The 13804-nt window shown below is 41.2% G+C and overlaps 1 protein-coding gene across 1 annotated transcript in view; it reads right to left on the reverse strand.

Moving 5' to 3' along the window:
• Positions 1 to 1504: 1504 nt before the first annotated feature.
• The window catches only part of GDF6 (growth differentiation factor 6), a 28007-nt gene continuing 15707 nt past the window's right edge, over positions 1505 to 13804 (reverse strand). The window contains exon 2 of the mRNA XM_026690667.2: positions 1505 to 4799. Within this exon, the coding sequence (XP_026546452.2) occupies positions 3838 to 4799 (962 nt within the window). The 3' untranslated portion in view covers positions 1505 to 3837. The remainder of the gene's footprint in view (positions 4800 to 13804) is intronic.

Here is a 13804-nt window from a genome sequence, read left to right on the forward strand (position 1 = left end):
TCTAGTTCTTATATTTCTATGAACTACATTTAATTTCTTCTACATACTGAGTATATTAAAGATGCCTAAATGCCACTGATGTAAGATTTACTTACTTATTATTTGTACCCTACCTTTATTATTTTTACAAACAAGCAGCAAACATATACACCTTCTTCCTATTTTCCCCACAACAACAAACCTGTGAGAAGGGTTGGGATGAGAAAGAGGGACTGGCTCAAAAACACCCAACTGGATTTCAAGGTAAAGATGGTTTGTAGCCTTAACCTCGGGGTATCAACCTCGGGGTATCTCCTGCTTTGTAGCCTTAACCTAGGGGTATCAAACTTGATCCCGTTGTGGGCTGTATCAGTATTTTGTTTGCCCTTGGAGGCACCAGGTGGGTGCAGCCTGGTCATCACGGCCAGCTGGATGGGCATGGCCAGCGTAGGCCAGGGTCAGGGCGGCATGGGCTGTCTCTGGGATGGCCCCATGGGACAACTCTGGGCCTATTGTGGGCCGAATCTGGCCTTTGGTTACGTGTTTTGACATGTCTGCTTAACCTATTCTATTTTTGAAGGAGATTGGCATGTTTAGCCATCCTCATGTTGTACCCCATCAACATATATGGAGGCTTTGCTGTGAGTAGTGAGTGCTAACCCAACTCCAGGGATTCTCCACTTGGTTCAATAAACACATTTCTTCAAAGGTCTACTCCAAAGATAAGTACTTGGTAAATTACAAACTTCCCCTCAAAGTCTTCAAGATTGTGCCACAAAAATTTGCTTGTTGCCAAATCAACATAGCTCTGTTACAGATGTTTCCCCCACACATCACCAAAAAAAAGCCGTTCCCGCTTGCCAGGGATGTCACAAGCTGTTGTGTGAAGCGGTAATGGCCTTGAGGAGCTTAGATTCTCTCTACCAAGGCAATGATCAGATAAAAGATGCCTGAGCCCTGGCCAAGAATATAATGTGAGTAAGTGTCTCAGACAAGCTCTTACCTGAGTTCACAGGAGAAAGGAAGACAGAAGGAAGCATGCTCAAATTGGAAGCTTCTGTTTCTGCAGCTTTATAATAAAAGTAGCACTGATTCTATATGGCATTAGTTCTCTACTCTAGCCTATTTTAAATGGTTGAGCCAAGCTCACCTTTCCATTATGAAGACACTGAAAACATGGGTTTGTGTGTGGGGGGTGGGAGATACTGCCTCTTTAAAGATGCCCACTTTTTTCTGGCACAACATTTATGTATAAGAGTTCAAGTACAAGACTATACAATCAAGGCATCCCTGTTTCAAATATGAACGCTTGTTCATTTTCACAAAACACCACTGCCCTGGGAAACCAACCCTGAAACAGTATTGGGTAGCTATTTACAACTTTTCTTTCCCATAAAAGAATTTTTGTGCACCCTCAGGTCTAACACATCTGTAAATTTTTCTGAATAGTGGCATTTCTTAAATAGATCAAAGAAGTCTAAACTTTAAAATGTTACACTACTCTTAATAAAAGACAATCCAGAAGTATTTCAAAAAGTTTTATAAAATACAGAGGGAAGTCTTTTGAGGTTTCGGTTGTTTCAAACTTTCTGAGCGCATTTTTAGAATTTAGAGTCAACATTCTGGTAAAATAAATATATGGGATTATTTAACTATAACAGAAAAGCAACATTTTTATGCAAAAAGTTTAATAATACAGTCATAGTTTAATACCATCCAGTAAAAGTATACTGTAAAAATGTTCTAGGCATGGATTGATCTTAGAGGACATTACACAGCAATCCCATCCATTCTAACTCAGAGATAAGCTCGAACTATTTAATGGCATTTATTCCCCGGATGAGTGCGCAAAGGATTGCTGTGCTGTAAACATTTGAAGTACAACCCAGCAAGGTGTCCTGCTCAGAGCATCACTGAAATGAATGGGAACCAGGCCTGATCGGTGAGTCTTCCCAGAAGATCAAGCCTTTGCAACACAGTGAGGTAGACGGTAGAAACAAAGAATTCTTCATTAACACGTGGTTTTAAATCTTGCGGGAGCATTTTAGAGTGGAAAAAAATGGTAACATTGCAGACATACAAATGAAACATTTGGTTAATGCTTAAATCTGTACAGCTCAAATATATATTTTAAAAAATATTAGACACTTGAGTGCATATAATGCTCTGGGCATTAAGGGGAAAGGGGAAAATGTACATTGCTCACCTCCATTTTTGTACTTTGCAGTCTGTTTTAAATAAATATTTACAGCTTCAATATGAACAACACTGTATCCAAACCAAAGTGTGCACTTTCTTTTAAATTATTGCTCCTGATGAAGGTTTTTCCTTTATTAGCATTTTATATTATTTATCTATTATATTTATACACTAATACGTCTTTCCTCCACTTTCCCCACCCTTCTGAAGTTCTATGAAATCCTGAATCCACAAGAGAAGGAAATGTCTCAGGAATATTTCCAGGTCTTGTGAGGTGCAGAGGTGCAGAACCTGATTTGTAGAGCAATTTGTTTAATTGTCTCCCTCAGCATCACATCTGCATTAACTATAAAACCCCACGGCAGCTGGTGCCCTTCCTGGAACTTTTGAATTTTGAACATTTTGAAATTAAGGAGCTCTTTCACAACCCTCTAAACCTCCCCAAGTATGTCCCTCCTGTAGCTCTTTTCACAGCTTCTAATTAATACATTTAAAAGATCAGCCACCTAACTAATAATTATAGAGTGGAACTGATTTTTATTTACGTATTTATTTAAAAGAAGGAAGTCTGTTTCAGGATGGAAATATCTGTAAGGGAAACACCCAAACAATTCCGGATTCAAGGATTGTCACGGGAAACCTTCTCCACGCTTGCTTTTCCTAATACTTTTCTCTCAAAAGAGAGCCTAGAAGAGAATACCAGGATTACATTCTTGGAACGGAATCCTGCATTGGAAGTGATGCAGTTTGCTTCATCTATTTCTTCCTTGCCTCCAAGTCAGAAATTAGAAATCGCGGATTGCCGCTTCAACGCAGGTGAACTACAGGGGGGCAGGGAGAAAAAGTAAAAGAAGTCCGTTTTAAAACCTGAATGTAAAGGCCAAGTTCTGCCAACAAGAGGAGGGCATGAGGCTAGCGCCAGTTACGAAAGTGACCCACAACACGTGTCTTTGCCTGGTTCCCACAATTCAATTTCTGACACCCACGTTGCCTCTCTTAAGAGGCTTGCGTAACTTCCCTGATTCTCCTTTTTTTAAAAAAAAAATTTCTTCCAGAAACTACAAGGACACTATACTACGAGGAAAGGGGCAGTGAATTATCCCAGAAAATATTGTGTTTCCGGATTCAAAATCAAGGCTTAATTTATGCTAAAAGGGTCACTACTATTTTGGGTCGTTCCAGCCTCCAGTCGAGGAGAGACGTCGATCGATCAACCTTCAGAGCAACTTTTGCCACGTGTTTTCTGAGCAAAACCGGGCGGGGGGCTGGACTAGATGACCTACAAGTTCCCTTCCAACTCTGTTCATCTGTAAAATCTCCCATCCTAGGAGAGACGGCTTTGCCTGGACGCGGAAACACCGAGGCTGTTCCCAAAACGGCACCCGCCACTGTACTTTCTCTCTCTCCCTCCCGGCTCTTTAAGGAGCAGGACCTCGAATCCCCGAAGCAGACATTGCGCAGGCGCAGTCCGGGGCCGTCCATTCTTCCCTCCCCAGTGCAGGAGGAGGATTCGCACGTGGCGCGCTTCCGTCCGCTTTCCCCTCGCGTGCCTGTCTCTCTCTCGCGCGCGCGCTCTCCGCCGTGGAAGTTTCCCTCCCCCCGAGGCTTTCCCCGTCCGCCCTTCCGCTCCAAGGGGCAGCCGGGGACGGAGGCGCGCCGCTACCTGCACCCGCAGGACTCGACCACCATGTCCTCGTACTGTTTGTACACCACGTTGTTTCCCGCGTCCGTGTAGAGGATGCTGATGGGCGTCAGCTTGGCCGGCACGCAGCAGCTGGGCGGCGTGGCGGCCGGATCCATGGAGTTCATGAGGGTCTGGATGATGGCGTGGTTGGTGGGCTCCAGGTGCGAGCGGAGCGGGAAGTCGCACACGCCCTCGCAGTGGTAGGCCTCGTACTCGAGCGGGGCGATGATCCAGTCGTCCCAGCCCAGGTCCTTGAAGTTCACGTGCAGCGCCTTCTTGGTGCACCGCAGCCGCGTCTTCTTGCCGTGACGCTTGCCGTGCCGGTTGTTATACGCGGCGCGCTTCAGCCGGCGGGCCTGCAAGCGGAGCTGGACGGGGGCCGGCGCTTCCCAGGGTAGCGCGGCGGCGGCGGCCGCCTTTTGCGGCGGAGAAGGCCGGGCTCCGGGCTCCGGCCGCAACTCGGCAAAGAGGTTCTTCCGCCTCGACTTGCTGAAGACCACCAGCAGCGCCTTCTCCTGCTGGGCCCGGGCGCCTCGCCCCAGGCCTAGGGGCCGCAGGTCCAGCAGCTGCGGGTGAGGCTGAGATCGAGTCCCCCCGACGGCCCGCAGCTCCAGGCAAAGTTGCTGCCGCTTCTTCCAGGGCCCGCGGAGGGGCGGTAAAGCTTGGCCCACATCAAACACCTCCCAGTCGCCGCCGACGCCACCGGGCCGGCCGGGCGCCGCCTCCTGCAAGTCCAGGGTCCGGGAGTCCAGTCGGCGGCCCGAAAGGCAGGGCGAGACCTGCAGACGGGCCAGGCCTGTCTGAGCCTTGGAGAAGGGATCGCCGGGGGCTTTCCGAAAGAGACGGAGCTCGGCCCCCACCAGCTCCTCTTTGTCTGAGAGAGTCGATACATCAAACAAATATTTTTGTCTCCTTAAAGCGCTGGGCGAAAGATCGTCTGCAAGATAAAAAGACATAATTGCAGTCAGTTTTACCTCTGGAGGGAGAACTTCAACGGCCGAGGGGAGGAGGGGGGAGCCTTGTCCAGGTGTGGAGGGCATTTTGTGGTACCCTTGTGCAAGAAGGAACAGGGAAGGATCTCCAGAAACGGAGGACTCTTCTCCAGCAGGTTACTAAAACAGGGAGGTTATAGGAAGCCAAGAGGCTTCCTAGAATTACAGTAGCAAGCAACCCACAGGTTTCCAAATGGAGGGGTTTATATCTAACAACTGGTGCCTTTTTAGTGCAAAGTACAAAAAACCTCCATGCTGTACTCATTTGGCTGTGTAAAAGTTTATCTGACATTACTGCTTTTACTGCTATAAGCCGGCTAGAATACTGGGGATTCAACCTGTTTACATTTGCTGTTCAAATTTGGCATATTCTATATTTTCACAACTACCAGGCAGATAGGATATTAAGGGATGAATCTATTTTTTTAATTGTAGTGTGTTTCCAAGGTGAAGACCCCTTTCCTAAATTGGAATAATGGAGAGTTAAAAGACACACATAATGACAGCATCTTTGGGGCAATGTATGTTCACTTTTCATTGCTTAAAAATCTAAGTTCCTATTTGTGGGTTACAGCAAGGTACTGTAATCACATTGGGATTTTTTTTTATTGTTTTAAAGCAGGCTGTGTGCAAAATGCAGGCTATGAAAAGCAAATCGGGTCACCTCTTTTTCTACTTACCAGTTCAAAGCTTTATAGGTTGGCAAATACAAAATTTCTCCCTTTCTCCAGGTTTTCCCTCAAGAGCTAGTAAAACCTGCGTGTCTTTTGGGAGTAATATCACCAACAAATATTGCAACCATGAATCTCCTGCTGAGGTGCAGCTGCAATAGTCCTGTTCTTCTATTGATTACAAAGGTAACATTCCTAGTCAATATATGTTTAAACGAAAAGCTCTGGATGAGAGGACTTGGAAAAATGGGAGTAGAGTATCAAAAGGATGCTTATGATGGGAACCAAAATATCTTCAGATAAGCTAGCAAGAGAAAGATTGGTTTCATATGCTGTGCTAATTGGTCATTTATTTTGCTCGGTTCTGACTTTGCAAATGTGAACCAAATGATGTTGGCTTCATCAGCAGATTGTGACTTTAATGCCATGTACAAATGCAACCAAACTGCCAGTAACAAATATGTTGGTCACCCAGTAGTGTTTCCTGTTAAAAAAAAAACATGGGAAGAATAATTCTCTTTCAAAGATAGAAAAATGTTCTGCAGCTCATTTCTTTGGCTTGTGGCTTTTATCCACCCCTGCAATTTGATGCTTTGATTTGAATTCCACAATCAGCACCTTTGCAATAGGCCTTGAAGCCTCTCCTAAGATTGTGTGCTTTACGTGCTTGATGCTATGTCTTTTATTAAGAAGTAGACACTGCCTGTAAGTATTTGCAAACTAGGTTTTTGGCTGCCATACTGGGATCTCAGTACATAATTAAAGGGGCCAATGGCAGCTTCAGTGGCAATCAGGACTTGCATTGTGCTGATCAAAGGGCCATTTTTACCAACATTGAGGCAAAGCAGGCCAGCTAAGGGAAAGGTATTAACTTTAAGTTGTTGGAGTGATTAAAAATGCCATGTCTATTAGGCAAGGAGATACCTAATGGTTGGATGCCAAAGTCATCTTTTTAATCCTTGATGGTGGTTGGGGGGTGTTTTAAATGTCTTAGAAAGTCTTGCATGCGGTTGTTAAGAGACAAGTTGACAAATGCCCAAGTTTTGCGTGCATAAGCGGCAGTGCAGCATTTGTGATCCTATGATTATCTTATCAAATTATATGGGACTTAACTTCCAACTGGTGCAAAGTGCTTTGCAGTCTTTCTTTGAAATCCACTGTGAATTCTAGCGGGAATTACCCCCCTTGGATTCTTGAAGACCTGTTCCATATCTTTTAGAAGGATAAAGGTAGATATTGATTGCCAGTTCTTTTCTAACACATTTTGATTGCAACTCTGTACTTGTTCCCCTGCAAATGTACTTGGGATATATATATATACACTGAGATGTGTAATATTCTTAGGTTAATGTTTTGTGATTCCTCCAAGGTAGTTTCTCCATGTTATTCTCAGAAGGACCTTGAAAAGTAACTGTCTCCAAACATCAATATAATGTTCGTATTGTGATCTCAGTGTCAGTCCTAGTTTTTTTTAAAAAAAAAAAAATCCTGGCTTTTATATATATATGTATGTATGTATGGCATTCAGCTTTGTTCGGGTATTTTCCCACGTCATTGTAGTTGTGCTTTTAAAGTTGTAGGCAGAATCTCATTTGCCATCATCAGGCTTCTGTATTGTGTTCGTCCAGATGGCAGATGAGATTCTGCCGAAACGTTCCTACAACTTTAAAAAGCACATGTAAGTACCCGCGAAAACTTAAGAAAATTATATATATATATATATATAAAGGCCAATCTGTTATTTCAGAAAGCTGTCAGATTTATTTATTTTTAATTCAGTTTTCCCCTTTATTTTGGTCACTTTAACATTTACTGTATAAATAGTACTTCATGCACAATATTTTACATTTATGTGAAAAATACAGAAATTGAATTGTCTTTTAAAAAATAAATTTACATATATTGTTTGATTTTAGATATCTTTTAATGCATTTTTGAACAGTTTTTCTTGGTTTTGCTCTTGAATTGTCTTTGTAAAACAAAGGTATTTTTTTTATCCTTATGAACCTGTTTCAGACTTGTCGCCTTTTCTGGTTTGTCCTTTATTTTTTCCAATAAAATATAGTCACCCCACTTTTATAGTGCTGAAATGAAAAGGGATTACTCAGTCCAGATTGCTGGATACCTATTTCACTGTGTAAATATGAAATTATTGCTTAATTATATTTGAAATCAATAACTGCATTTAAACGGTATTAAAATATAAATACAAGAGGCATTTGAATGAAATGTAAATGCAGGTATGCTTTTAAATGTTGTCAAACAACACCATTGATCTCAGTGAAGCTGATTTATGAGTAAACATGTATCCAAGATTCTTAATGGGTTCTATTAAATGCTCAATACTGCTGTTGTGATAACAGAGGAATTAGTGTATGAAATATTGATGACTTTTCATGTCTGAACACCAGATTTCTTATATAAAATTATGATTTAAACTAGACCACTTAAGTTTAATGCTGGGCAGGGAAACTCCTTTGCACTTCTTTGTATTCTCAGCGATGAAAGACAGTTAGCTTTAGAAATTCTTTCCAAGGACAAGACTATTTTTTTTAAATGCTCAGAGATGTCCAAGAGAATTATGTTCCTTCACATAGCCTTCTCTGCAGCTGTCTGCAGTTTCTCTAGCTTCTCACACTTCATTTCCAAGGAATGGCATGAGTAAGCTGTCCCAAAGGGCTTTTTTTCTGATTTAGAACCATGAAAGCTTCAAAATTATAAAGATATGCCTAACAAGTAACACCAGTAATAGCACCTATTGTCCCCTCAATATTATGTTAAAAGTACTACCAAAGAAGAACTTTATTTTGGATACTGAGTGATGTCATCATATATGCAGAGTAAGTTTTAGACTGTATAAACTAGAGGAAGACAGACAGAATCCTGCAGAGTTTATCTAATCCTTTTTTAGTATTCCATACTGTGTACAAAGCTCAAGATGTCATCACCAGGTTGTAGTTTAACAAAATTAAAATGTTAGGTAGTATTTCCTCAATCTTTGCAACTTTCAGATGTGTGGGCCAACTCACAGATTCCCCAGCCAGGCAACAGAGTGATTACTGAGAATTCTGGGAGTAGAAGTTTACACATCTGGAAATTGCCAAAGGTGAGTAACTTCTCTGGGTTAAGAGAGAGTGATTGGCCCAAATCCGTCCAATGAGAACCCTTTTATTGCTGTTCTAAACCTCACTTTGCCAGCTCATCCTTTTTCCAAATTCAGGCTTTCTAGACCTGTTGGATTGCAACTCCCATTATCCCTGGCATTTAATATAGATTAATGGAGACTCCTAACCCTTGCTACTATTTGATCTAAACCAATGCTTGGAAGTGAGGTTAAGAAATTAAAAGACAGATTTTATTATAAATTTATATTATACATTCATCCAATGGTTACATATTTTATATTATATATTAATCTATTGATATTCTATTACGAAACTTCCTAATCTGTTTCATTGCCATGTCAAGAATATCTCGTATAAAATGATGGAATAATAGTTTAGTCAAATGAATGATTAATAACTGATAAGTATATAAGCATATGCTAGATTGACAATTGGAGAATCTATACAACTTGTGAGTAAGGACTATGAAAGGATAGCACAAAGGATTTGAAACCAGCTGACACACTGTATGTATATAATTGGAAGATGTTTTTATGTTTTTATGTTTCTGTATATGTTTATCTTAAAAATCTTTAAAAAAAAGAAATTAAAAAATAAAAAGTTAAATTAAAAGATAAAAGAAAAAGTTCCTGTTTTCATAATCCTTCTCTGTGAAAAAGGACCCCATGGCTGTTGGGCACATGCCCTCTATTTGGTTGCTAATATACCTATCAACCTGCTAGAAAGAAATGGGTAGCAGCCTTATCTGTTACCCAGATTTGAAGCAGATAACGTCTTATCCTGAAAGGGCAGGTTTGGTTTCAAGAAGACATTAGATGGCAGACACAGGTGGTCCTCAACTTATGATCATAAGTGGGACCAGAACTTCCATCACTAAGCAACATGGGTCATTAAGCAAGTTGCACCAGATTTTGATCACGTGACTTGGGAAGTTGAGTGATTATAACTGCAGAACTGGTCATAAGTTACTTTTTCAACAACATTGTAACTTTGAACAGTCATTAAACGGTTGCAAATCAAGGTTTACCTGTACCACCAGCTACACCACATGATTAAATGCAAGCTAGCTACAAAGATCTGGAAGTGGATTTGCACATGCTAAGAATTATCGGCACACTTCATTGATAATGACACATCTTCCTCATCCTTCTAACAGAAATAGAAAATTAGGATAGCATTCTCCAAAATAGCACCTTGCAGATGGATTCTGACTAACATCCATCATTCCAAATTAGAACAGCTAGAAGACAAACTCCACCCATTAGTACAACTTCAGCCCCAAGGACTAACTGAGTCAGACTAAATGTTCTCCTGATCCAATAGTTTCATCCCTGGTCAAAATAAACTGGTCAAAAGACCTCAGAGAAGGTTTTGAAGATGCCCCCAAACAAAGGCATGTTCTTCTGAAATCAGAGGTCTTACAAGCAATTTTAAGGATCTTTGCTTTGACTCCCGAATATCTTTCTTATGAGCCAGATTTCAGTATGAGTAACAAGCTTGAAATGAGTCGTGATCCAGGCTACAATCTTAGCAATCTATTCCAATGGGGGTAAGACCCACTGAAAGCAATTTCTTCTACTTTGAGTTGATAAGTTTATTATAAACTACTTTGTAGGATATGATTTGCGTGGCACAAATTCAGCCACTGGAAACAGTCTATATAAGAATTAGCTGTTAGTGAGTTTATGAGAGGAAGACCTGTTTTTGAAAACAGGCGACAGCGCTTGATGTATCTTGTTGGTCTTTTGGGTAGACAACCATATTATAGTCTGACCTTGCAGGAAGATTACCACACTGTTAGAATAATCTAGCAAAGTATTATTGGTGATAGGAATTGGGATAAATAGAAGAAGTGTGAAGAGGATTGGAAGGAACCAATCTAAAACACGGGAAATTTCCTGACTGAGAACTATTAAGTGATAGAACAGCCTCCTTCCTGAAACTGGGCACTTCATCACTGGGCATTTTGAAGGAAAGATTGGGTAGTCATTTCTGTGAGATGATATGAGGATTCTGAGAGAAAGTTTGACTGCAAGATCTCTTCCAATTGTATGATTCTGTGCCCTGATCTTCAGAAGTCCCAATTAATGCAATATAATTTTCTCTCATATAGATGTGCAATCTCTCCATAAGCACAAAGATTTCAGTTTGCATGTGATTGCTACAAAATATTTGCCAACTATTGTTCTTACCAGGGATGATGACTCCTTTCCCCCAGCACACTGACATCCTTTTTACCATAAACTTCTCGTCTCCTTTTTTAAAATTTAACCTTGTATTGATTCCGCATTAACCTGAAACATTTGGTCTAAATCATCTAAGTCCTAGTAGAAGCTTTGTTTTCTATCAGATATTAATCTGTTGATTTAGTAATGGATATGTTTGTGAAACCATGCAAAGGAACCAGTGGCTAGGAAATAAATATGAATGTATGCAGTGGTCTTTGATTTAAAATTGTGTGTGTGTGTGTGTATTTCTCAAATTTCTACCCTGCCATTTTCACCTAAGAGACTCTGGGGGATTTACAAACAATGTATTATGAAGGAACAGGTAGTAATAGTTGTTACACAATTTAGAAAGTTTTACATGGCCTGGTTTTGAAGAATTAATAGACTGCTCACTGCATGTATCTAATTATCAAAGTAAAAATGCAAAATATGTACAATTATGTAAGTATAAGGTATGCTGGCTCTCTGTCTGGTTTTTGTGCCTGTGAATGATGGACATCATATGTTATACACCTCTGATGTTTTGACAAAGATAGATTAATTCTGTATCTGTAAACCTGTAACAACTCAGTGCCTAACTATGCAGTCCTTATTAGCATGTGTAACAATATTTCATGGCTGACATTGGAGAATAACTCATCAGTATCCTGCTAGTACCGGTATATATTAATCTCCCTCCAATGATGCCACTCTTCCTGTTAGAAGAAGTCACCTGTTGGCATGAAAATATGCACAAATCAGGATCTTGCAACATGAAATGGCAGGACAATGCATCTATCCTGATGCCATTTTACAGTTTCTTCAATTCTCCTATATGAACAGGCGAAGCATTGGTGTTTTTTCTCTGCTACTCTGTTTTTATCAGTAAGCCTCTCAGATTTCCCAGCTTTGCATCCTCTAAATGCATTCTTTATGTCCCATCATCCCCAGAGAGAGGTGGCGGTAGAGTGATGGGAGTTAAAGTCTAAGAGGCTTGGAAAGCAACAGCTGTTTATAAATGTGGTTCAAAATCACATATGATTATGCAATAATAGCAAGACACATAATTGTGTCATAATTGCCCACACAATTCCACCTTAGGCCTATTGTAGAAATGGGTCAATCAATAATACACAATTGGTGGGGAGAACCCTAGAAAAAGAAGGTATTAGCCAAATCCCCAATTAGATCCAGGGCAAATGCTGAGTTGTGGAAGTCTGACAGGCAGAAGTTAGAGAACATGACCACATTTCCTCATAGGGAGAAGGTACATTTGTGGCAACTCCCAGGAGCAGGTCATCTGACCTCACTTCCCAGAAAGGAGTGGTGTTTTGTGGATTTTGCACAGCTTGTAACTGCGGTGAGACTCTGCCAGCTCAAGCAGGAAAAACTAGTTAAATTGAGAATGTGGAGAAATGGAACAAAACTGCTTTAATTTTTGGCTCAGAGAAAAATAAAGCTGGAGTCATGTGAAGGGTTGCCAGGACAATTTGATGCCAATGTAAATTGAAAATGAAGCAAGGGCCTAACTCTTGAATTGCCTTTGGTTGGCCTCATGTATCCTCATTTATTCATTCCTTTGGCTGTCCCAAACAGAGCTTAAGGAAGTTCAATATTTTTAAAGCAGATTATAAAGGCCGAGACCATTGGCATCTGCAGTGAACCAAGGTTAGGTCAAAATGGTGACATGTATGCAGGGTCCTGCCATTTTCTGTCACTTCGCCCACCCTATGGCTGCCCATGGCTAAGAGTATTTCAATTGTATCGGTGGTTAAATAGGCAGATGGATTAAACAACATAACAGTCACTAAAAAACAACACTGAATTTTTTTAGTCTGTTTCAAATTCCAATAATGTTTCAGATGACCTGATTTGCATCCAGCTGGACTAATACGAGTTTTGTTCTCTCATGTGCTAAGATTCATAGCTGAATCCATAAATGAAACAAGATGTTTGTTTAAAGACATTGAGCAAAAGCTTTGGAAATAATTTAATTTTTTGCTGTTTTTGACATAGTTTGCTGATAAGATGGATAAAGAGAAAGGGGAGGACCAATCCCTTAAAACTTTGGAAATGTGGTTCCTATCATAAGGCCACATGACACGAGTAAAATAGCTCTATATTGGAAGACAGGGACTTTTTTGCTAGGCTTACTTCAAAAACTGCTCATAAGTGGCTCGCTTGGTCATCTGAAGCTGTAATCTCATCACATTATCTTAGAATAAACCTCACCCAACATAATAAGAGGTTTTTTGAATACAGAAGTTGAGGAACAGCACTGAAATGAATGCCAATATATATCACCAGAGAAAAATCCTATAATTGGACTGCATTATTGCTATTCTCAGAAGTTGGATTTAGATTTTCTTAGATTTTGTATATATAGAGCTGTGATGGCGAACCTATGGCACGCGTGCCAGAAGTGCCACGCCCAAGCCACGCCTACAGAGCCAGTAGTAAAAAAAATTTGAATCCCACCACTGGCATGCGTGTGCGCCCCCCGCCAGCCAGCTGATTGTCGGGTATCTGCCGCGCATGCGCAGGAGGAGACATGCACGTGGGAGATGTGCGCGCATGCACAGAGGCATGTGGCGTGCAGGGGGTGCATGCACATTTGCAGAGTCATGCGGTGCAGGGGGGTCACACATGCATGTGCAGAGGTACGTGTGCAGGGGGTCTCATGCAGATGTGCAGGGGCAGGAGGCGTCGCACATGCATTGCATCATGGGTGCAGGCATGCGAGCACGTGCACATGCGTACATGCGCATACTTTTGGCATGCAACGTGGAAAAGGTTAGCCATTACTGATATAGAGCCAATGACTCAGGCCCCGGACTTAGTCCCAGAGAGGAGAATCTAAATTTGGGTTCAATATTTGTGCTGTCCAGCCAATGTATGGGAATTGGATATTTAGTTAGCAATTGTGAGCTGTCCCCTTAAGGGAATG

Source organism: Notechis scutatus, chromosome 3 (assembly GCF_049901735.1).
Source record: "Notechis scutatus isolate UNSWTSFEM ecotype Mainland chromosome 3, rNotScu1.2, whole genome shotgun sequence".
NCBI classification, from domain to species: domain Eukaryota; kingdom Metazoa; phylum Chordata; class Lepidosauria; order Squamata; family Elapidae; genus Notechis; species Notechis scutatus.